General features: G+C 41.2%; 1 protein-coding gene across 1 annotated transcript in view; it reads right to left on the reverse strand.

Moving 5' to 3' along the window:
- Positions 1-2,867: 2,867 nt before the first annotated feature.
- The window catches only part of LOC135114156 (transcription factor SPT20 homolog), a 177,024-nt gene continuing 153,550 nt past the window's right edge, over positions 2,868-26,341 (reverse strand). Inside the window, exon 5 of the mRNA XM_064029912.1 lies at positions 2,868-3,013. Within this exon, the coding sequence (XP_063885982.1) occupies positions 2,934-3,013 (80 nt within the window). The 3' untranslated portion in view covers positions 2,868-2,933. The remainder of the gene's footprint in view (positions 3,014-26,341) is intronic.

The raw sequence follows: 26,341 nt of genomic DNA on the forward strand, positions 1-26,341 counted from the left end.
CCGCCACCACCACCACCATCATGAACAACAGCAACAACAGCAAGAACAAGAATGACAGAAGGAAGGATACATCTTTAAATATATATAAAGCAGGTAATTAAAGCACTATAGTAAAGTTTAGAGAGAGAGAGAGAGAGAGAGAGAGAGAGAGAGAGAGAGAGAGAGAGAGAGAGAGAGAGAGAGAGAGAGAGAGAGAGAGAGACGCTGTGAAGTTTACGGTCCACATGAGTTTTCTTTTCATGGCGACGTAAACCACACACGGCTTGTTGTTATTCATGTTCTCTGATTCTAACAACGCCCACCCCCCCTCTCTCGATCCCCTCCACCTCTCCTCCACCCCCTACTCCTCCCCTTACTTCCACCTATTTCCTTTTCTCTCTCTCTTACTCAATCAGCTCCCCCTTTCCCCTTTCAAAGATCCTGATATTCTTCCTTACCCTTTGTCACTTTCTTTCTCTTATCAATACCCTCCTTCCTTTCTTCTTTCCTCCTTACCTTCTCTTTTTTACCCTCAAGTTTTCATTCATTATCTCTCTCTCCCCCCCTCCCGCCTTTTTGTCTCTCTTCAAACGCTTTTTCTATCCTAAATTACTTTCTTTCTAGCGTTTCTTCTCCTATCTCTCTCTTTGTCCTTTCCTCTCCCTGTTTCTACTCTTTAATATTCTCTGATTTCTTCTTTTTTTCTTCTTCATAATTCTAGATTTTCTTTCCATCATTATAACTCTCTCTCTCTCTCTCTAGTTACTCCCCTTTTCCTCTATTCCTTCATTCTTTTCTACCTCGTTATCCTCCTTTACTTCTCCTCCTTCTCCTACTCCCACCTTCTTTTCTTCGTCTATCCCTTAGTCCTTCTCTCCCTCATTTCGCAATTAATTCCTTCCTCCTCCCTCCCTCTTCTTTCCCTTAATCGCTGCTCCCTCCCTTCTTTCCTTTCCTAACTATTATCCTTAACTAGTTGCCCCTAATTACTCCCTCCTCCCTCTCCTGGCCTCTCCCTTCTTCAATCTCTCCCCCTCTCCCTCTCTCTCTTCTTCCAGCCACTCATGCACCGCCAAGCTCTCTCGGAATTTAAGATTTGAATCCTGCTTCACAATGCGGCTCATGATAATTTCTCATAATGACTCGGATTCCTAATGTATACTGCGTGTCTAATTTGCGTGCGCGCGCACGCAAATTCATACAGATCTCTACAGATCTGTATGAAGGAGTGTGTGTGTGTGTGTGTGTGTGTGTGTGTGTGTGTGTGTGTGTGTGTGTAAAATAGTAATAATAATAATAATAATAATAATAATAATAATAATAATAATAATCTAAACTTTGCATGAATCACTGTCATTAATTGGTGTGTGTGTGTGTGTGTGTGTGTGTGTGTGTGTGTGTGTGTGTGTGTGTGTGTGTGTGTGTATGTGCGAGCTCATTAAAGGTCTTCTAAATTCCTGACGTAGTATTTTCCTCAGCAGCAGCAGCAGCAGCAGCGTGTGGTGTCAGCAGTCTTCCGCCACACTAAGCTGCCGACTCTGCTATCTAGGCAACGCACGCCACCTTGCCCGCCGCCCGCCTTTCGAGTCCCTTCCCTCGCCACTCTGTGCCTGCCATTCCCTGCCCATCTCTTGCTCCTGCTCTCCTGCCACACACTGCCTGTCACTCTTTTCCCGCCGCCTCCCGATTTGTTCCCCCACCACTTTCTGCCTGCCATTTCCTGCCCTCGCCACTCGCTCCTGTCCACACTTGCCATTCGCCTGCCATTCCCTGTCCTTACCTCTCATTCATTCTCTGTTTTCTCGCCACTCTCTCTCTGCTATTCTCTGCTACCCTGCTACCAATGCTCGTTTTCGCCAGTTCATCTCGTCACACTTGCCTTCTCCTTCACATACACATAGACAAATGAATGTAGTAATACTGTACCATAACTTGAGTTATCACAGCTTAACAGCTTTTACATATACGTAGAAATGCGGACAAAATACAAAGTATTGAAGTAAATATTCATTACTATTAACAATTATATATATATATATATATATATATATATATATATATATATATATATATATATATATATATATATATATATATATATATATATATATATATATATATATATATATATATATATATATATATATATATATATATATATATATATATATTATCATAAGTTATTCCATCATAATAGCTTTCATAATTATTGATAAAAATGCTTTGCTTATGCTTTTATATGTGTGGAAATCAAGCGGCCACACCACGCGGTTTACTGGAAGCTGTCCGGGGGAGAGAAATATGGTAAAAGAGCTGAGTGGAATCGATTGTACTTGGTGTGACTACAGCTATAATGAGTACTGTTGTTGCTGGTGGGAGAATATATTACAGATCAGTGGACTTAATTTATTCCATTCGGTCGGTCCAACAATGTCCCGCATTTATGATACGAGCACCTGAATGATTATTATTATTATTATTATTATTATTATTATTATTATTATTATTATCATTATTATTATTATAATTATCATCATCATCATCACCATCATCATCATCATCATCATCATCATCATCATCATCTTCACCAGTAAATAATAATAATGAGCTACTTATAAATCGACAAACGAAACAAAATAGATAACATCCAGCAGCTCATCAATCCGACAAAGACTAATACAAACCAAACGATCACGACAAACAAACATAAAACTTTCAACTTTCAATAACTTTCAATAACACTTACACCACAACAAAACAGTACCTCACCCTCACAACACTTCAGCACGTACTCAGGTCCTCAACACCACCACCACCACCACCACCACCACCTTCCTTGATTGTTCCTTCACTCACAAACATGCAGTAAACAAATTCGTACCAAAAGTATCTCGGTTACGAGGCTCCAAGACAGTCCCAGATTTATTCCAAGAGGGAAGTATCAAGGATATTCGTTACTCTCTCGTAATGTTTCCTGAGGGAGTAGTGTTCACCTTCCATCCACGCAGCTCACACTCTTCCATCTCGTAACCAACTATGGTATGCGGAAAAAAAATCGTCTCTAGAATTAATGTTAAGGGAATACATGTCACGGAAATAAATAATACAGAATGAAAAATGAGACGAAGAAGGGAAAAATCTCACTGGAAGATGGCGTGCTGGAATTTTTGGACTAGAAAGTTGTATAAGAAATGATATTGTGTACGCGGAAAAAAAAAAGTCACCATGATTGATGTAAAGAGAATCAAGTTATGTTATTTTAACTTGTATATTTCTATCTTGTTTTCCTGGGGATGCGATATGGCATGTGAGAAACACGGAAGAATTTGACAAAAAAACAAAAACAAAACAAGAAAATAAATAAAAATAGATAAATAAATAAATAAATAAATAAAATAAAAATTAAATCAAATTAAATAAAAAAATAAAATAAATAAATAAATAAATAATGAAATAATGAAATAATGAAATAAAATAAAAAGAAACACGAAAATGCTTTACTTTTTTGTTTCATGGCAATAAAACGATTCCCAGAACGAAAGTTCCACTCTTCCAGGCATTCTTCTTATTTGCCTTTTACGATGCTTAAATCTTAAAACGTTTTCTTAATCGCCTTATTTTAGAAGGGAAACAGAAACAGCAACAGCAAAAATAGTAGCGATAATAATAGCAAAACAAACTAAATTCACAAATACCACCGTTAGCAACAGAAACCAAAAACAAAACAATAGCATCAGAAATAGCGTGTATATATATATATATATATATATATATATATATATATATATATATATATATATATATATATATATATATATATATATATATATATATATATATATATACGAGTATATATATATATATGCGAAAAATCAGTACTACCAGATCTTATGCTCATTGCCTTAACGAAAGTCCCATCCAATATCACAGTTTAAGATTAATGACAAGAAAAAAACAAGATGAACATGCCCCCTCCCCTTTCGCACAAGCGGTGTGAGTGCAGTACCTACCGGCGGGGTCAGACAACAAATGAAATCAGAGCACTAAAATACTCTACGGGGAGGTCTTGAGGTCAAATGGCCGCACAGTTCCAAACATTTACAAATCTGACGAAAGAAACCTGGCGACCGAGTAACTACCCACACATCGGTTCGAATCCTGCTGACGGCAATCATATTTTTTTTTTAGGTTGTTTTTCACCTTTTCTCTTCTTTCTGGAATCGCTTTTTTTTTTTTTGTACAGGCCATTCCTTCAACGCACTCATCCACGTACCCGTTTCACGTTTTCTCATTCTGACAAAATGGGAATAATGAATAAATTTTATTGATCTTCAAAGGGATGATAAAAGAGAGAGAAACCAGAGGTCTCTGCTACATAGATGTCAGTTCGAATCCTCCATTTGGCCTAAACTTCCTCATTTTAGCATGGCAGGACAGCAGTACAGACCAAAAGAGACCACATAAACCAATCTAACACCCCAGACAATATATTTTGCAGACAATATATTTTGGTGAAGAATCAAGGGTAAATAACAACACTGTTTCAATATTTATCCCACGCAGCAGCAGAATGAAAACAAAACTCACACATGGGCTCAATATATCAAAGAAGGCGTTCCAAAAAATAAAGATAAGAAATTAAATAAGAGAAAGATGATATATATATTATTTACATATTAGTGAATGAGAGAATGACAGGAGGAGAAGGAGGAGGAGGAAGAGGAGGAGGAGGAGGCGTGCGTGCGTGTCACCTGCCTCGCGTGATCACCTGTACTGTGGCAGATCACCAGGAGACACGATACCGGATGGCCTCACTGCGGTGTAGGCGTGGCCCCCTGTGTCTGTGTGTGTGTGTGTGTGTGTGTGTGTGTGTGTGTGTGTGTGTGTGTGTGGGCGCGTGCGTGGTCAGTAGCGTAAACATTGCCGCATGACCTCCCTTAATCTCCGTATCCTGCCGTGCGTGTCCGTGTCCGTGTCCGTGTGTATGTGTGTGTGTGTGTGTGTGTGTGTGTGTGTGTGTGTGTGTGTGTGTGTGTGTGTGTGTGTGTGTGTGTGCGTGAGTGAGTGGCAGGTGTGTTTCACGCTGGTTAGGTGTGGTTTGGGGGAAAGGTGTGGAGGAGAGAAAATCAGGCTTATGAAAGTGTTAGGCAGCAGGGGTGTCAAACTCAAATCCTTTCCAGGGCCAATTATGCACTTAGTTATGGTCTTGAGGGCCATCAAAGATTTGGTAATTACTTATTGGCAACACTGAAGATTGCAACTTATTTTGCTGGTCATCCTGGTGAACCAAAAATACATTATTGAGGTAAAAGGTAAAAGTTATTATATCTCGTCTAAATAGTTTAGTTAGATTTTCCTCTGTTATAACAATTATAGTAACTCGAGTTGAAAAATCTCTTGTCACCTCGCGGGCCACTTAAGACCTTCCCGCGGGCCACATTTGGCCCACGGGCCATGAGTTTGACACTCCTGTGTTTTAGAGAGAGAGAGAGAGAGAGAGAGAGAGAGAGAGAGAGAGAAGAGGAACAAAGTTACATTTCCTGAAATATTTCATGGAAGGAGAGAGGAGAGAAGTGAGAGGTGCGAGAGGTAGCAGAGGTGTGTGAGAGGTACAGTGAGCGAAGGAAAGACGAAAGTGCGGCGAACTCGATGGAACACGAACAGGCGAAAGACAAATATCAAACGAGTAGGCACAAAGAAAGAGGGAAGAAGGAGAAAGAGAAGCAGAGAAGCAGAGTATATTAAGAGACGAAGCCGGAGAAACAAAAGGAAGAGCAAAGGGAAAGTAAAAGGTAGGAGCTGCGTGGTGCACTCCTCGCTAAAGCTACATGTTCCTAATCTGATTCAGTCCTTGTGTTAAAATTTCAAGCTGGAAGTTGCTAAAAGCGCAAACTGCCGCTGTCTATCCGGTGACGTGAATAAAGTGGAGAAAAAATATATGTACACGTTACAAAAAAGCAAAACAACAGACCGCTCACGCTTCAGTGTTTTAAAATATTTACTACGACGACTTACTGTCCATACGAACCTCTCTCTCTCTCTCTCTCTCTCTCTCTCTCTCTCTCTCTCTCTCTCTCTCTCTCTCTCTCTCTCTCTCTCTCTTTCTCTCGGTCATGCCTCTGAAGACCCATAGTTTCCTTCTGAATTAAAATATCCTCTCAGTTAGAGTTATAGAAGTAATTAATACATTCCCCTTTTCCTTACTAACAGAGGACCAGGCAGGATTCGAACACGTAGCAATGTATCTCCTCGTATTATCCAAGGGCTTTACCTCTGAGCCACGGGTACAGATGGGTCGGCAAACAAGTCCCCCTCTTGACAAACAGCGTTTTGAATGGTTGCGTTCGGTTTGGCCGCTCACTTATGGGCATAAATTCACTATCAAAAGTTGTGGTCGAGATAGTTCCCCAAAGGACTGTATAAATCACGTGACAACAGCCAGACGCACTGCAGCTTGGGGAAGAAATACGGACTCCAATTTGTATAAATGCGTTTCATATACTAACTCCAATTTGTATAAATGCGTTTCATATACTAAGTCCAAGACTCTTACTCTTGAACCCTTTAGGTTGTCATAAGGACTATTTTCGAAGGTTGAAAATGATTAGTCCATGAGAGAACACAGCAGGGGAGAAAAAAAAAAAGTACAGCCAAGAAAAGGAGCATGGAAGACGAGAATAATTAGGAGAAAAACAACGAAGAGAGAATACATTAAAAAGAAAAGACCATGCAGGAGGGAATGCAGTCAGGATATAAAGACCATGACAGAAAGTCAGGGAAAAGTCCATAGCCGGATCTTAGAAAAAAAAAAGGGAAAAAAAATTCAATCTCAAAATTTTTTGTGTGATAATAGAGATATAAACTTTACTTAAAGAAGAGACAATAAACTGATGTAAAATATTCTTTTCTTTTAAGTTCTTAGGAGTGTTGCGTACATAATAATCATATTTCACATTTAAAATAAATTTGGAAAGAAAAAAAAGCACACTTAATTGACTGATTTTACTTTATATACTAATATTCTTCTACTTTTCATGATCTGTAATTTTATAATTTTGAAAGAAATTCTTTAAACGCAGGATTTTTAGAATTTTTACAGAGAGTACAGCCAGAAAAAAAAAAAACACAAAAACATGGCAGAGAGAGAATACAGCCAGGAAAAAATAAGGGAAAAAATATAGTAAAAAAGACCACGGACAGATCATTCTGCCCGGAAAAAAGAAACAAAGAAAAAGAACGCAGGAGAAAGACCACGGGAGAGAATACACTCTGGAAAGGACCATGAGAGAGATAATACAATCAGAAATAAGACGACGGAGGAGAAAATACAATCACGAAAAGGCCATGAAAGTGAGAATAGTCGATTAGAAAAAAAAAAATCACGAAGAGAGTGACAGTACACAGCAAAAAGACCACAGCAAAGTCCTATGGCGAAAGAGGTACAGGAACACCCATGATTTCTTTGCATCCCCATTCTCTCCGGAGTCCCACACACCAAGGCAAAATTACACTAACAGCTTTTTGAATTGCAACAAAATGAACACTATCTCGCCTCGCTTTGCTTATCCTGTACGCATCTTGAGTTTGTCTTCCTAATTTTTCTCCTTTTGGTGGCACCGTGCCAGTCTGCGTCACTCTACTACCTGTTTTCACGGTACTTGGATGTAATTGGCGTTAAAAATGACACAGCTAAATATGTTAAAGACAAAATGATATAGAAATTGATTTTACAGCAAAAAATGACACAAGAATTAGTGGTATAAGAAAAAAAAAGGTGCTAAAGTGAATGGCACAGCAAAAAAAAAAAAAAAAAATAGCAAAATCAGAAAAAGATACAAAAAAAATAATGTCTAGTAAATATGACACAAATTTTGAACTGGGAAAAAAATGTGCATTAAAAGTAAATTATGAAATGGTTTAGTTTAGAATGTTTTTTTTTTTCTGCGTTTTTCATTTATTTCCTTATATTTCCTTTTACTCCTCTATCCAAGGAATAATTAGTGAGACTTTTAAGCATTCTATGTAAGTGAAAATAATGTGCAAATTAACGTGCTGTGTGTCTGTCACGCCTCAACGCCACGTCTCCTTCACCGCCTCGTGTTTCTCCCGTCGCGTCCTGAAACATCATTCATTAGTAAAGCACGTCACTCCTTTGTGTCAGTTCAGTTCTTAGAATGAAACCTTTGTTACTTACGTTATTTCTTAGCATGTGTATTTTTTCCTTCTATAATTTATTACCCGAGTTCAGTGCGTGGAGGCAACACAATGATATGCAGGACGTGGAATTTTTCTTACGTTACTTCTTAGTGCATGCTTTTTCTTATTTTCCATTACTTATTTGCTATAATTCCACGTGGGCGACAGGACGCTACTGACCACATTTTCATACATGATTTTACGTGATTCTGTATTTTAGATTTTCTTGTTCCTGTTTAGTCTTCTTTTTAATTGAAATCTTTGTTACTTAAAATATAAATTCTTAATGCATGAATGTTCCAGTTTTATATAACTTGCTGTAACTCCACGGAGGTGAGAAAATGATAACATAAGGAATACGAATGGGAAGCTCCAGGAAGCCATGAGGCCTATACGTGCCAGTCTCTATATAAAATATGCTTATTTATACCTATCATCCCTATTCATAAATTCGTCCAATCTTTTCTTCAAAGCTCATTAATGATTTCACACTAGCATCCTGACTACTGCTTACTTACACAAGACTAAAGGGACAAGTAACTACCCTACACACTGCGCCTCCGTTATTTCTGCATGATTTTCTTTGTCTCCGTCTTTGTCTTAGAATAGATCTTTTTTCCTATTTTTAGTATTATTTCTCAGTGTATGCATATTTTCACTTTCTCAGCACATGCGTATTTTTCATTCAATTATGCATTACTTTTTTTTTATGTAATTCCAGGATGCGGTGACAGGGCGCTATATTGAGCACTATCTGAGTCTGTTGCTTTGTCCTGGAAGAGAATCTTTTTAATCTACCGAGCCATTTCTTAGTGCACATTTTTCCAATTGCATTATTCATTACTTGAGATGATTCCAGGAAAGAGACAAGACGCTGCTGAATTTTTAAAAAATACATTCTTGGTTTTGGCTTTGCTAACTTTTGTCTTGGAACGGAAACTTTTTTTCATTCACAAAGCCATTACTTAGTGCATGGCTTTCCGTTGATTACATTATCTATTACCTGAGGACAGGTTGGGTACGTTCTTGCTTTCTCAGGATTCTTTGTGTCGCTTCAGCTTTGTCTGAGAATGGAGCCTCAGTTTGGCTAGGAATTGAACCTCAGTTTGTCTGGGAATGGAACTTCAGTTTGTCTGGGAATGGAACCTCAATTTGTCCGAGAATAGAACCTATATTTGTCTGGGATTGGAACTTTAGTTTGTCTAGGAATGGAACCTCACTTCCTTACGTTATTTACTACAACATGTCTTTAATAATACTGTGTTATTCATTACTTAAAATAGTATTAAAGTGACACGAAGTTACAGGACAAATATTGGCTTCCTTCTTGTTTCCTTAAGATTCTTTCTGTCTCTCCAGGTCTGTTTAGTAACTGAACCTTAGTTACTTGTATAATTTCGGTGCATGTCTTTTCTAATTGTATTACTCATTACTTAAATAACTCAAATGGTGACAAGACGCTACTATTTTCTTGGAGTTCTTTGTCTCTCTTCAGTCTTATCTAGAAAAGGAATCTTTGTTACGTCATTTCTTAGTGAGTATTTTCTATTGTGCTATTCATTACTTATAAAACCCCAAGGTGACAAGGCGTACTGAACACATGCTGGGCGCGTACATTCAGCAAACATGCATAGCCACTCGTGACGCTTCGAGGCGAGTGAGCGATGCACGTGAAGCAATACTACAACATTTCCACACCTTCCCCCGGGCAGCAGAGCCGGTCAGGCAGGTCAACTGAGGTCACTGCATGCATAGTAGCGAGGAATCTGAACCACGGACGGTGCAAGTGTCTTTTCATTTTGCTCCTAAATGTTTTCTTACTCGTATGCCTCACTTGTTTTTTTAGCTTTCTCATATTAAAGAAGAGAATTATAATTAAGCTAGGTATTAATGATATTTTTCATTATAATATACTTTCCTCCGAGTTTTCAAGTAATTTCTTCGGTTAAACTTTTCCTCCCCTTCCGTTTAATTTTGTGACTTTCTTCTTCTACTTGTTTTCTTCTCTTATTTCTCCTTCTTCTTCTTCTCGTCCTTCTACTTTTTTTTCATCATCTTCTATATATTTCACATAACTGAAGATGACATTCAGCTTTCGAAACGCTTCACAAAAATGTTACAATCTTCAATTCTCACTTCCTTGCACCTGACCACTGCTTTTCTTTCGGTGACCATTACTTTCTTCCTTCGACTGTCACGTGACCTACAACTCCCGCGCCGCCATGACCACAGCACCTTGACCACCATCTATGTCCCCTCAAAGTGCAGGAAGAGTAAATCGCTTCCCAAATTTCCCCTTCGGTCCATCATCGTCAGGAGCAACCAGCACCTAATCTTTCTCTCCCTCTCTCTCTCTCTCTCTCTCTCTCTCTCTCTCTCTCTCTCTCTCTCTCTCTCTCTCTCTCTCTCTGCTTTTTCTTTCATCCTCCTTTAGTCCTAAGCCTTCTCTCTCTTGTTTTTTTTTCTTGTTTTTTTTTTACATTGCTTCTAATGACGTTTCTTCTTTTTTCTCTTCTTCCTCCTCCTCCTCGTCCTCCTCCTCTTTGTCTTCAGCCTTTTCTTCTCCCTTCCTTCTCCACAGGCGATGTCCCACAACACACACACACACACACACACACACACACACACCAAAAAAAAGAAAGGTCACACTAACGACCAAGGTATCTGGCTATTATACGCAAGACTTTTTTTTCGTTTTGGTCTTTTTATCCCAGTCATGCAAAGCTTCCGTCGAGTGGCGCATAAACGGCATTCCGCGACGAAGCTGGTGAGTGCATTTTTGAGGCAGGAACAACCACTAATGCACTAACTTCCCCGCTTAAATCCCCGGGAGGAATAAAAGCATCCACAGTAGGAAGTAAGTTTGCAGGTAATTAGTGGAGATTCTGTCTTGTGTGTTGTGTACGTAGGAGAAGCTTAAAGAGGTCTATTTATGCAGTAGTAGTAGATATGGTGGTTGCTACGAGATCCTTTTGTTGTGGGGCGTTGAAATTCAGTAAAGATTATAAGTGGAGTAACTTTTTTTTCGTTTCACCTCCATTGTGTCTTGTGAAGTAAATGCAAGTTACTCGATTTCTGACCACGATTATAATTCTACCTGCTATACCCGAAGTTTCCCAAGATAAATTTCCGTCACGCACATTCCACAGACAAGATTTTACTTAGAGTCATCCCTTCCATAATGTACAAGGTTAAGGTTGGGTTAGGTGAAGTTATGTCAGCTTTAGTTAGGTTAGGTTTGGTTCGGTTTGGTTGGTGAAACTAGATTGTTAGATTACGTTAAATTAAGTTGAACTAGATTAAAATAGATTAAGTTAGGTTAGGTTAGCTTAAGTTATATTGGGTTGTTAAGTTACGTTAACTTAGGTTGAACTAAATTAGGTTAGGTTAGATTCAATTAGGATATAGTGAAGTTTAACAGAGAGGAAAATTAATTTGAATGAAACTGGCTTGAAGGAATCACCCTAAGTAATCTAAATTTAGGCGTCATTTACACATAAGCTATCTTCACCTACCTCACCTTATCTAATCCATTCTTCTGAAACCCACGCAAGATCACTAAATCCTTACACCCTTCCTATCAGAGACTCTCCCTTACTGCATGAGCTCCTTGGCGGAACTTCCCTTGATTAAGCTAATTTTTTATCCCACCCTTTCTCTCTGGGTCTCTTTATCCCTTTCTCCCTTCCCTCGTGCTGGCGACAAAACCCTCAGGTCGGCCAGGTTTAACGACGGGCTGAATGAGTTTTTTGAGATTAGAAAAGTTAGTCAATGGCCTCGATCATTACTTCCACCATTGAGTCTCTCTGTTCGGGAGGTGTTTTACCGGATTAGGAAGAAGCCTCACTGGCCGCTACTTCCTTCCTGCCTTTTAGTCGGCCAGGAAGGAGAGGCAGAGGGAGGAGAAGAGGGAAGAAGAGAGAGAAGGTACAATAATGACCAATAGTCGAGCATACTGATCTTATTTCCACTCCGTCTAGTATGTTCAATATTTCTCTCTCTCTCTCTCTCTCTCTCCCTCTCTCTCTCTCTCTCTCTCTCTCTCTCTCTCTGTTCTTAAGTCCTCTAATCTGCTGGCAATCGCCTTATGTAGCTTGGTAACTGATGGATTTTAAGGAGGTCAGAGGAGTGAGTATTGAAGGGAAGGGTAGTAAGTGTGGCAGGACATGAGTGGGCTTATCTCTAATTTTCTGATTAATACTTCCCTACTTTCCTTAATTTTTTACACATTTTTCTGGCTTCTGCTTATTATCTCTCTCTCTCTCTCTCTCTCTCTCTCTCTCTCTCTCTCTCTCTCTCTCTCTCTCTCTCTCTCTCTCTCTCTCTCTCTCTCTCTCTCTCTCTCTCTCTCTCTCTCGCCCTTTGCTGACCTCCCTGATACATGAATAAAAAAAAAATACACTCGTATTGGCGTGTGTGCGTGGAATATTATTTTTTTTACAAGTGACTACTACAATGGGAGGGGGACTGTGTGTGTGTGTGTGTGTGTGTGTGTGTGTGTGTGTGTGTGTGTGTGTGTGTGTGTGTGTGTGTGTGTGTGTGTGTGTGTGTGTGTGTGTGTGTGTGTGTGTGTGTGTGTGTGTGTGTGTGTGTGTGTGTGTGTGTGTGTGTGTGTGTGTGTGTGTGTGTGTGTGTGTGTGTGTGTGTGTGTGTGTGTGTGTGTGTGCGTGTGCGTGCGTGCGTGCGTGCGTGCGTGTGTGTATGTGTGTGTGTGTACACTTTTTAGGTCTCTTTTTCTTACTGTGCATGCCAAATAGCCTCCAATTACTACCTTGGTCCTAATATTTCAGTGCACCTTTTCGCTACGAAGAGAGCAGGGTACAGGACGGTGAAAGTAGGTGTACATGTGTAGCTGATTGTCGAATATGAGAGAAAGGAAGAATGAATGAAAGAATGAACGAAAAAAGTAAATAAATAAAAAAGAAAAGAAAACCAAATTAAAACAAAATAAAGAATGAATGAAAGAAAGAAAGGAAGGAAGACAAATGGGAAAGAAAAGAAAAAATGCATGAAAGAAAGAGAGAAAGGGAGGAAGGAAGGAAATAAAAAAAGCATACAACATGTAGACTGGGATAGGCACAACACTCTCTCCCGCCAGGGGAAAAAAAAAGTATATATATATATATATATATATATATATATATATATATATATAGTATATATATATATATATATATATATATATATATATATATATATATATATATATATATATATATATATATATATATATAAAGAAACAGGACCAGAAGTAGTATATAGCTCAAAGTCCAGTTGTCTAACAGGAAAGAAAGAAAGAAAAAAAAGAAAGAAAGAAAGAATGTAAGAAGTACAGAAATTAGGCACACCGAGAAGAAGTAAAGTATTATCCTCTCCAAAGAACTTATAAAGAAAAAGAGAAGCATAAACAGAAGCAGAAGTTACTCATAGTCCAATTTATCAAACAAACAGCAACTCAATGAGTTATTCAGTAGCTTAACCACACAAACAGACAGACATACAGCTAGCCAGGTACTCAGTCACTCAAACAGACAGACAGACAAACAAACAGATAGTCACTCACTCACTTAAACAGAGAAGAAGCCACTCAACCATTCCCTCAACAAGAAGGAAAGTTAAAATAGGACGTTGACAGGCAGAGAAGCAGACAGACAAGAGACATAGCCACAGGGAGATTCATACAAACACGAACACTCAAACTGATACAACAAGAAACAAACAAGAACAAATTACACAACAGACAAAACAAATAAGCAAATAATTAGAAAGATAAATGATTGATTTAGTTTCAAGGTACAGTTTATTCCCTTATATCTTTTTAATGATAACAATAAAAAAAAGACGTGCATTTAAATATTTTTCCTCCTGTGTAATTTCTTTCAGCCTTTTGTCCTCGCTGAGTCGTAAATAGCGTTTCATTTCTCAACGCAGGTCACTAAGCCATCTCCGAGGCTCTTTTTGTGGCGCCACTCGTTGTGTATCGCATTGCTGACCTTTGCAACACCCACGCACGTCTACGTCCTCCTCCTCCTCCTCCTCCTCCTCCTCCTCCTCCTCCTCCTTCTCCTCCTCCTCCTCCTCTTCCTCCTCCTCCTCCTTCACTCATCCTTCTCCCATCACAACTACCACCACTACAAACGCCAATCAAAACCACACACACACACACACACACACACACACACACACACACACACACACACACCACACACACGGCCTTGATTCAACACAGTCCTGACCTGAGCAGAGCAGCTGAGTCGCCGCATCTTGTTAAAAATTTAATTATTATATATATTTCATTGAGAATTATAAAACAAAAACCTGCTGCTGCTGCTGCTGCTGCTGCTGCTGCTGCTGAGGAACGAAACGCATCAAAGGGAAGATTTTTATTTCCTGGGAAGATTTGCATTTCTTTTTATCGAGTTTCTTACACGTCTCTTCAGGGTCACGCTATTGCAGGTCTGCTCAGGGAGGGGAGGGAGGGTGGAGCGGAGGAAGGACGGAGGAAGGGAGGGCAAGGATAGGGAAGGGACGGAGGGTGTGAGGGGAGGGGAGTGAGGGAAGGGAAAAGGAATAGGAATGAGAGAGAGAGAGAGAGAGAGAGAGAGAGAGAGAGAGAGAGAGAGAGAGAGAGAAGAGGAGAGAGGAGGAAGAGAGAGAGAGAGAGAGAGAGAGAAGAGAGAGAGAGAGAGAGAGAGAGAGAATTTTGTTTACCTTTGAAGGAGGCCAGTCAAATGTACAAAAAATGGTTGTAGGTGTTCACTAAGCTGCCGTTTACAAAGAATTTTGATAGAAATAAAATATAAAAAGAATATAATAGAATAGTGTGTGTGTGTGTGTGTGTGTGTGTGTGTGTGTGTGTGTGTGTGTGTGTGTGTGTGTGTGTGTGTGTGTGTGTGTGTGTGTGTGTGTGTGTGTGTGTGTGTGTGTGTGTGTGTGCGCGCGCGCGTGCATTCCCGCTCGTGCACATTCATTTGTTTTATATTAATAAACTCAACCCTCGCTTTATTATTACACCATAAAATTTAGCTACTCTATGATTCTGTGGCGAATTAAGTAATTTATCTATATACTTATCTATCTTTGTATCTTTTTATTTCTCTATTCAGCAGGAACATGTTGGGTGTACTGGCAATAGTTTTAGGAGGATATCGGATAAATATATGAATGACAATATCAGATGCAAAGTTTTTTGGTATTCATGAAATGCCATGTGTAGGTCAACACTGGCCTTCTGCTGTGTTCTTATGTCCTTGCGCTCCTATGTTTGATCTATCCATCAATATATTTATGTACGTGACTTAAAGAGATGTTGTACTTAATCACTGACATAGGGTAGGTAGCGTCACCTTTCCTTGTCCTCGGCACATGGAGAAAGGTTGTCCTGGTTTTACTTAGCCAAGTTCACCCAGTCCTAGCTACCCGGTAACCCCCTTTTTCCCACTGCTACTTAATACATCTTTCTTTAATTACAAACCACTCTGATATTTTTTATTTTCGTTTATTTTTTGTGATCTGTTTCCTGTTTGTATCGGTTCTTAGGTCATGGTCTTCAGTTTTTCTCTTAGGCCTCTTAAGCTGACACTTCTTTCTATTCAAACAATCTGAGAAAACTACTCTTTCAATCCCTTTTTCTTTCCTGTAATTGTTTTGAAGTTCTTGGAGTGAGGGTCTAATACTGTGAATTGGTACATATCGCAATGAAACAGTTAAGACCAGCAGTGGAGAGGATTCGAACTCGTGACTTTTCGCATCGCAATCAGACACTATACCAACCTAGCTACGACAGACACCTACCTTAACAAGACCTCATTCGCATTATGCTACTCCCTCTATACACTTACGCTTTTTTTTGTTTACGTGTTTATGTGTGTGTGTGTGTGTGTGTGTGTGTGTGTGTGTGTGTGTGTGTGTGTGTGTGTGTGTGTGTGTGTGTGTGTGTGTGTGTGTGTGTGTGTGTGTGTGTGTGTGTGTGTGTGTGTGTGTGTGTGTGTGCGCGCGCGTGTGCGCGCGTGCTGTGAGTCTGTCTTTATGTGCGTGACGCTGTGTGCCCTCGTGACCACGCTAGCCTGACCTAAGCCTGAGTTGCGGGTGTCGGGGAGTGTTGGGTCAGGGTCACGTGGCCTGGTCAGGGTGATGAAACTCAGGTAAGGGTGGTGGAGGGGGCGAGTCGGGGAAGGGAAAGGGAGGGGTAGAGAGATCGAAGGTTGTGGTGAGAGAGAGAGAGAGAGAGAGAGAGAGAGAGAGAGAGAGAGAGAGAGAGAGAGAGAGAGAGAGAGAGAGAGAGAGAGAGAGAGAGAGAGAGAGAGAGAGAGAGAGAGAGAGAGAGAGAATATAAGTAAGTTAAGAGTAAGAGAAAGGTAAAAAAGGAGGGAACTAGAGAAGAGAAAAAGAAAGAATTCTGATGAGTGAGGAAGAAATAGAAAAGGAGAATAAGAGAAAAGAAGCAAAAAAAAAAAAAAAAGAGATAGAGAACGAGAGAAGACGAGAAAACAGACACACACACACACACACACACACACACACACACACACACACACACACACACACACACAACCAGAAAATAACTCACACTTATGAATGGCGGACAAAAAGAGGAAGAAAAAGAAAGACGTAGAAAGAGACAGAAAATAAGAAGAAATAGCAGAAATACAGAAAGTGCGGGTTAGTGAAGTAAGGGAGGGAAGTGAGGATGACTTGCAAGGGTAAACGTGGTAAAGATGAAACAACGGGGATGCCATGAAGGACGGGGACAAATAAAGGCTGATGGTGAGGGTTTCAGGACACGACGAGGAAGGGAAGGCAGTGACGATGAGTGTAGCTAGAACAGTTGAGGGGAGCGAGGGGACACGGAGAGAGAGAGAGAGAGAGAGAGAGAGAGAGAGAGAGAGAGAGAGAGAGAGAGAGAGAGAGAGAGAGAGAGAGAGAGAGAGAGAGAGAGAGAGAGAGAGAGAGAGAGAGAGAATGAGGGAAGGGGGAAATGAAACCGCGTGATGTATGAAAGAAAAAGGAGTGAACCCGAGGATAAAAGATAGAGAGGGGAGAGGAGGGGGGGAAAAAGGGAAGGGGGGAATATATAAAACATAGAGGAGGGAAAGACAGAAATTTTATCGCATGGGGCAAGAGCTGAGGGTGGATGGGAAAGAGGAGGGAAAGTTGGAATGATGATAGACAGTCGGGGGAAGATGGGGACAGTAATTGTGTGTGTGTGTGTGTGTGTGTGTGTGTGTGTGTGTGTGTGTGTGTGTGTGTGTTTGCGTGATGAATACATTTACCATTAACAATTATTTCTCTGCACGTCATAGTTCAGTCATATATATGATAAAAAAAGAAGAACGCCTACACGAAAAGCAAGCAAGCAAACTGGAGTGAATGAGTCAGTGAATGAAACTGGAAGCAATCACGAACGAAGAGTAAATTACACAACTTCCAATAAGTCAATATAAAAAAATGCAGAACAACTAACAACAATTAAAAAATAGCAAACAAAAGCACACACACACACACACACACACACACACACACACACACTTAATCCTCAACCATGGAGGCGTGTTCCCAAGACCCGAGACAGGTGAGGAGAACGCTCGAGCTCGTCCATCGACCAGCGTCACGCCAGGTGTTTAGATTCGTGACAACTGCTGCTGCTGCTGGTAGTGGTGCTGGTGCGGTGGTATGGATTAAGAGAGAAGAAAGGGGGATAGGTTCTAGTAAAGGAATTGGAAGGAAAGTAAAGGGTAGTGTAAGAAAGTTAAGGGGCATAAGGGTAGGTAGAATAGGGAGAATAGGGAGCTGTTTCAAGTAATTACAAATACAAATAAATACAGGTGAATACAAGTGAATTTCAATACACAGGCGTATGCAAATGAATTTCAAGCACCAACATATCTTTTGGTTCTAATTAGGCTGTTTGATTTAAGTACGGGACTGAGAAGGGAACAGAAAGGAGAAGAGGGGAAAAGTGAAAGAAGGGACTGTAGGCAAGGGAAGGGAGGAGTGAGGGAGAGAGAGTGAGAGCACAGCAAGGCACAAGTGGACAAGGTGAGCAGCGGCAGCGAGGAAAGAGTGAGGGGAGGCGCTTTCATAAATCCATCAGTCTGAATATTGTATGGCGACAGGGAAATGTTCTCGTGGGTTATTTTTCACATGTGACCATTTTGGTGGGGTTCCATACGTATTAGAGTGTCGATACGACTGTACGGGCGTGTCACAGCGGCCTGCGTGGGCTGCCTTCTGCACAGGTGTGTGATAAACGCGTCCCTTGAACAAGAAGGGGCGACCATAATGACCTGCCATCAATCGCAGGCCCTCCCATAACAAGGTGTGGCGCGCCGCGTGACAAGTGGATGGCGGCGCGACGCTGCCATCCACACACACACACACACACACACACACACACGACGTAACACACACCACACAACACACAACACACACCACACAACACACACCACACACCACGTAACACACACTACACACCACGTAACACACACTACACACCACGTAACACACACCACACAACACACACCACACACCACACGTTGCACATCAAAACTCAGGCGACACTCCCACCGGGCCACTAAACCTTTCCACTCCGCGGCCCGGGTATGGAGTTACTCACACCAAACTTTTCCCAATGGTCATTTATCGCATCTCGCTCCACACCCACCCACGTCCCGTCCACGCCATAGCAAAAGTGGTGGAAAAAACTGAATATTTTTTTTCGGGTTATTGAAGTGTGTGTGTGTGTGTGTGTGTGTGTGTGTGTGTGTGTGTGTGTGTGTGTGTGTGTGTGTGTGTGTGTGTGTGTGTGTGTGTGTGTGTGTGTGTGTGGGTGTGGATGTAGGTGGGAATAACTCCATTACTTTGACATCCTAGATTAAAACAAGCCACAATTAATCAACTGATATAATACGACTCTTCTTACAACTACATTCAAGCCATACTCTCAAATCAATCATATCAACCAACCATGAAAAAAAAAAACCACACCTCAACCATCATCAACACCCGCACCAATTCCACTTCCAGTAATGCAAGGGATGAAATTCTCCAGAAAAGAGTTGCTGGTGAAGCAGATGTGATATAAAGGGTCACTGGCCAGCACTTACCCGCCATCCATTCTCCTCCACTGTCATTGTGCGCGCGTTCTGAGCCACTGTGACCTTCTTGCGGTAGGGAGAAGTGACTGGGAGTGACTGGGAGGGTTTTATTCCTGAGCTATATTACCTTTCCTTCTATTTCCCTTCTATTACTGTCTCCCCTCCTCTCCCTTCTTCTTCTTGTGAGTTATAGAAGTGTACACGAGGCTGGGATTCCTGACTTACTTGTATATTTCCTCCCCTTCTATCTCTTTTTCTTTTCTCTGTAGGTTATAGAAGTGTATGTGAGCCTGTCTGTAATATTTAGAAGAGGACGGGTATGTGGTTTCCAATTTTGATTTAAACTTGAAACTACAGACTTACTTTTAGCTTTACTTTTGTTGTAAATGCATACACGGACGAACACACACACACACACACACACACACACACACACACACACACACACTGCGGTAATACTACATCTTCATCATGAGAGAGAGAGAGAGAGAGAGAGAGAGAGAGAGAGAGAGAGAGAGAGAGAGAGAGAGAGAGAGAGAGGAGAGAGAGAGAGAGAGAGAGAGAGAGAATGCAAAAATAGGTAGCAAGAAACTAAAGCAAAAGAGAGAAACAGACACACAGACAGACAGACAGGTTGAAAGAAAGGATAAGAAACAAAAGGACAGAACGAACGAACGAACGAAAAGAAGAATGAAAGGAAGAAAAAAAGAAAAAAATAATCCCTTACATCAGCTGACTGTCTAGGTAGCGTCGCGCGTTGCCATGGCGACCAGCAGCGGGACACCAGCGTGGGCTCGTGATTGGTCAGGTGAACAGTAAGCTCTAACGTGATTGGTTGGAGATTGAAAGATCGCCAGTGATTGGCTGGGATTCACATATACCTTAGTCGATTAGCTTAAGGTAGCGCTGGGGAAGGAATGAAGGAAGGAAGGAAGGAAGGGAGAAAAGAAGTGAGAAAGGAAAGAAGAGAAGAAGGAAGGAAGGGAAGAAGGAAGGAAGGAAAGGAAGAAAGAGATAAAGGAAGGAAGAAAGGGAATGAGAGAAAGAAAGAAGGAAAGAAGGAGAAATGTCACCGCACTAACTACTTGCCATAATGAATCACACGGACGAGCGACACATGATTCGAAGCAGAAATTGAAGCCACGTACAGTACTGAGATTCGAGGAACGTGGTGAGTTACGCCCATTTCGCGGTACCGGTGCGGCTTACGACTGAGGGAAGCATGGAAGGGAATCAGCTCAGGCAATAATAACACGTAACCTCCACTGATTCCACGAAGGGACACGCGATAATATAACCTCGATTTAATCCCACGAGAAGCAGCTGTTGGCTCTCAGAAAATAATGCACCACCACCACCACCACCACTACTACCTCCACACATACATACAGATAGATAGAAAGATAAATAACCTAACTTAACCTATCCTAATCTAACCTAACCAACCTAACTTACCCTAACCTGACCTAACCTAACCTGACCACAGCAATTTTACACACTATAATTGGCTAAACTAGATCCTTAAAACGATACCTGACAATCCTATTTCCTATCATACAATATGCCTGTTATGCCTATCTGTATGAGATTTCAGAAAGTGTAGTAAATTCTTGTGTATTATCTAATGGCTTTGCTATCGTATCAGGAGGTGGTTATTGTTGTATTTGACTATTTTTATCTTATATTTCCTTCTTTCTTTCTCTCATTCTCTTTCTTCCTTCCTTTCTCTCTTTCTTCCTTTCCTTCCTTCCTTCTTCCCTTCCTTCCTTCCTCTCTTCTTTCCTTTCTCACTTCTTTTCTCCCTTCCTTCCTTCCTTCTGTCATTCCTTCCCCAGCGCTACCTTAAGCTAATGTAGGTTTATTTATTTGTCCGTTCATATATTTATCCATTGTATATACATCTGTAGTCTATCATCATACCGCGTCTTTATACCAATACACACAAGTCAATTAAATATTAGGAAACTTTTCACCACAAACTAGTTATATGTTTATCGAATTTCGTGAATAATCCTACAGGTGATACTGTGAGAATTATAACCTGTAAACAGATTCTCCATACTACAAGAGTTATACATAGGTGGAAATACGTAGATATGTTTAATACAGGGACTGCCACGAGTAGGCCTGATGGCTTCTTGCAGTTTCCCTTATGTTTTTATGTTTCCCTTAATATTTTGTATCAGTGGGTATGACAACCACGTATCTCTTGCACGCACACACACACACACACACACACACACACACACACACACACACACACAAGGACAAAGCAATATCATTTCGTATCCAACATGGGTAGGTAATTAACAGGCAGACAGTCAGGCCTCCCCCTCGCCCTCTCTTCCCTCATCCCCGACACTGCACTCTCTGGGGACACGAGACGGCGCAGGACAGGTTTTGACAGTGAAGATCTTGGAGACAACGGACGGATTACCAGGGGGACAAGGCGGCAAGGGCAGAATGACAGGCGGAAATGGCAAGGGACGGGAAGAAGAACAGGGGGTGAATGGTCGAGGGAAAAAAAAAAAAAAAAAAGGGGAGAAGAGAAAATAATAAGATAGGGAATAGTGAATAGAGAGATAGCAGGGATGAAATGACAGGGTTGGAAAGCAGAGGACAGGAAGATATGAAGCAGAGGTAAGAATTGCGTTGAATAAAAAGAAAGGGTAGCATGGTAAGGGTAGACTGGTAGCGAATGGAGAGGCAGGGAATGGAATGAGTGTTGGGGAGACAGAGGAAAGACACGTGTGGAGGATTGGCAGGAGATATAAAAGACAGAGAAAGTTGGCAGGGGTGGAATAACAGGGAGCTGAGTGGTAGGCAATAAAGTGGCAGGGAGTGGAGTGGAAGGAAATGAAGTAATAGAGAATGGAGTTGCAAAGAATTTAGTAGCAGGGAATTATTTGACAGGGATCTTGAGTGGCAGGGGTGGGGAGGTGCAGGGGAAAGGGTGAAGGGAGAGTGAAGAGTGAAGGGAAGAGGAACGAATGAAGGGGAAGAGTGAAGAGGAAGTGGAACGAATGAAGGGGAAGAGTGAAGAAGAAACGGGAAGAAGGAAAGAAAGAATGGAGAAGGGAAGGAGGAAAGGGTATAAAGAGAGGGGGAAAAAAATAGGGTGAAGGAGAAGAAAGGAAGGGTAAAGTTGGGAGAGGAAAAGCGTGAGGGAGCACAGGAGTGAGTGGGTCGGGAGGGTCAGGAAGGGCGTGGGGTTCTAAAAATTACCAGCGTCCCGGGAGCAACATTTTACGTCCGCATCGTAACCTTTAAGCAGGAAGTCAAGAATAAAGCCCCAAGGGAAGCCGTCCACCAACCATTGTTACCTGAGGCTCCGTGCTTGATGGCACCCCCGCACACCTCAGGGCCCTGCTGGGGGTGACTGACGATAGGTAGACACTCATCACTACTTATACATCTTGTCCTGCTCGTCGTGAAGGAGTGTGCATGTGAGGAATCTATGTATGTAAGTGAGGTTAGTACACATGTGTATAGGCATTTGGGGGAAGGGGAGTAAATATTGAATTATACTTCTATTCATACGTGCAAAATTCTACACGCACAGGCTGGAAAAGAAACATGCAAGGAAACGCTTTAACTCATGAAAATAAAACACACACACACACATATACACACACACACACACACACACACACACACACACACACACACACACACACACACACACACACACACACACGGACAAAATCGATGCCAGGAGAAAAGCAAAAATTGTACGAACATGACTCTGTGCAACACAAACACGCGCCGCGAAGCAACCACGGCCGGGCACTACAGGCGAGCACGGACCGTCACACCGACATCCCCTCCCCTCACACGCCCCTTCAGCCGCCCCCTCACAGGAACGCGGCTGGCCGGGAGACACGCACGGCGGCAGGAACGTTAACCACACACCTGTATTCCCTCCACGAGACCTAAACACACCTGACAGCATCCAAAAACCCACAGCCTCACCTGCCCTCACCTGTAATCAAATCCTAACACACCACTAGACATGCATGGAAGCAAAACTACAGTCCCCTTTAATATATACTTCGTGACAAGAAACCTCCTCCCTCTGTAATGTTTTTCCTTCCGAGAACTAATTAAAAACCTCCTTTCATGCTAGGTCTTCCCCAAAAAATAGTCATCTTGAGTTTATCGCTCACAAAACCCATCGCGGGAGGAGGCGGGCTGGGACAACACTCTCCCCTGCTTATAAAGAGAGTCAAGGAGGGGATATGAGCGGGATATGAGAGCATCTTTTACAGGTAATTGATGAGAGGAGAATGAAGAGGCCCCGATGTAGCACAACGGGGTAGGGAGTGGAGGGAGGGACGGAGGGCAGGAGGGAATTAACGGGTTGGAAAGAGGAGGAGGAGGTGGAAGAGTTGAAGAGGGATTATGGGGAGAACGGAAGCGATACAGAAGAAAGAGGTGAGTAAATAAAATAATGAACTGACGGAGCAGAAAGAAATTAAAATATAGGTGGAAGAGAGAGCTGAGAAATACATAGAAATAAAAAGAGAAAAGCAGAAAGGAGAGAAAGGAAACCGGAAACAGAGTGAAGCTTTTGGTGGTCATAGAAAGTGTAAAGAGAGAGGGAGAGAAAAGAGAGAAATCCATCATGAGAGTTGAGGAAAGAGAGTGAGGTGAGAGTGAGTAAGAGGAGGAGAGTCACTGGATGGCAAGAAGAATGGAGAGGGAGGAAAAAGTAAAAGAATACTTAGGAAGGAAGAGAAATAGAGGAAGATAGGTGAACGACGAGGAAGAGGAAGAGGAGGAGGAGGAGGAGGAGGAAAGAAGGGAAGACTGGACAGCAACCAACATAAAATGGGCACTATTAGAGGCAGGAAACGGTGGGTGGGGAGGGAAAGGAAAAGGAGAAGGAAGAAGAAAGGGGAGAGGGAAGGGAGAAGGAAAGGGGTATGGAGTGAAATGTCCAAGGCGACCGTCGCTCAAATGACACCCCGAAGGCAGGGAGGAAGGACCCAAAAATCCTACAAGTAAAAGAATTCCAGAAATGCGAGTAGGAATCAAAAGAATTAATAAAAAAAACAAAAGGAAAAGTAAATGAAATAATAGTAGTAATAAAATTTAAGAAGCAAAATACACAATAGTAAGTAGCTATATACGTAATAGTAGATGCATAACTTGAAAAGAAGAGGGAAGAAAATACGAAAAATCACTTGAGGATCGAACAAAAAAAAAAAAAAAAACTCTTGAAGAATGAATAGAAAAAAAAGAATGAAAGGATGAAAATGGGAGAAAGATCAATAAATGAACCACAAAATTATGAAAAGACACAAAGACTGAAAGAAAGAAAGAAGGAAGGACACAAGAGGGGAATATGAAAGGAAAAAAAAATCAGGAGGAACAATACGGAAAGTCTCGACGTATGAAAAAAAAGTCAGAAAATCCATTTAATAAACCCATAAATAAAAAAAAGAAAACAAAAGAAAACAAAGAATGGACTGAATAGCAAGAAAATAAAAGGAAAATAAAGACACGACAAAGAAAACCCTGACGTATAAATAACGAACACCAGCAAAAAAGAAAAAAAAGAAAGAATGTAAGAAAAAGTAATCAATGAACCAGGAAATTATCAAAAGAAAGAAAGAAAGAGAGTGAGGAAGAAAGAACTTAATCAAATGCCTTCCCTCCCTTACTCTCCCTCCCTCCTCCCTTTCTCTCCCTCTTTCCCTGTCCTGCCATTGCCACTTCCCTCCCATTACTTACTTCATAATGCACACACCGGCCGATAAATCACGCTGTGGACCTGCTGTGGCTGTGGAGGATGAAGTGAAATGAAAGAGGAAGGTCAAGAGATAATGAGAAGGACCAAGGAGTGGAGGGAAGGGACGGGAGGGAGGTAAGTGGGGAGGAAAAGTGGGGAAGGAGGGAGGGAAGGAAAGCGCTTGGGAAAAGAAGATATATATGAGCGATTAAGAGGGAATATAAAACATCAAAATCTGAAGTAAAAATTGTGAGTGAACTATGGTGGAGGAGGAGAAGGAAAAGGAGAAGGAGAAGGAGAAGGAAGGAGAAGGAGAAGGAAGGAAAGGAAAAGGAAGATAACTTAATAAATTCAGTAAGATACTTAAAAACTTAAAGATTCCTGTGAAATAAAAACCTTTAACATTTATTATATTAAAGTATTGTAGCTTTTTTTCATTCTCAGAGTAACACACTTCTTATTTCCCCAGAGCACATCAACAAGAAGATTAATAATGAATTCCAATAAAATAATTAATTCCACGTGTATACATAAACACAGCATCGATTATATCTTATTCTACCCTATTTTTTCTTTCATAATGTTCGTCTTCTGTCTTTTTTTTAATGGGATTTTAGAATCTTCTGATAAACATGTGCAACTGGACTAGATTTCTACTTTTAGGTATAATCATATCAAACCTCTCTCTCTCTCTCTCTCTCTCTCTCTCTCTCTCTCTCTCTCTCTCTCTCTCTCTCTCTCTCTCTCTCTCTCTCTCTCTCTCTCTCTCTCTCTCTCCAGTACTTTTTCACTCAAAGTCCTGCTGAAGTTTAAGCTTAAACTAAAGCCACCAGGTCTCGAGGCACCATCCATCCTGCCATCCAGTCATCCAGTCATCCCATAACTTCCCTCTACTAAGGTTTCTCCAAAGGCGCTCCCCTCCTCCCTGCACCCAGCCTCACTAAGATTTTCATCATTCCTTCTAAAAACACAAACCAAACTTGGAGACAGATGCTTCCTTGTGTCTTAGATGAATCAAAAACTTTAAAACTTCTCCCCCATACACACATTTCGGAATAAATCTTAACTTTCCCTCTGCTTCCCTCTCTCCCACTCGCAACTTTTGGGTTTCTTTTCATTGTCTTGGTTCTGATGCTGCTGCCGAGGTACTGTATATACGTGGACCTGTATTATGAAACGCTGTGTTGTCTCACCATGATTATTATTACTATTTTTAAAAGCCAGAGATGATTAGCCGGGTTCACAAGAGTGTTTTTCTTATTCATAATGTAGAAATCTTGTTAATCTGTCACTAAAACCATCTAGAGCCATAAAACTTCTTAAAAATAACGCTGTA

This window comes from Scylla paramamosain, chromosome 27 (assembly GCF_035594125.1).
Source record: "Scylla paramamosain isolate STU-SP2022 chromosome 27, ASM3559412v1, whole genome shotgun sequence".
Lineage (NCBI taxonomy): Eukaryota > Metazoa > Arthropoda > Malacostraca > Decapoda > Portunidae > Scylla > Scylla paramamosain.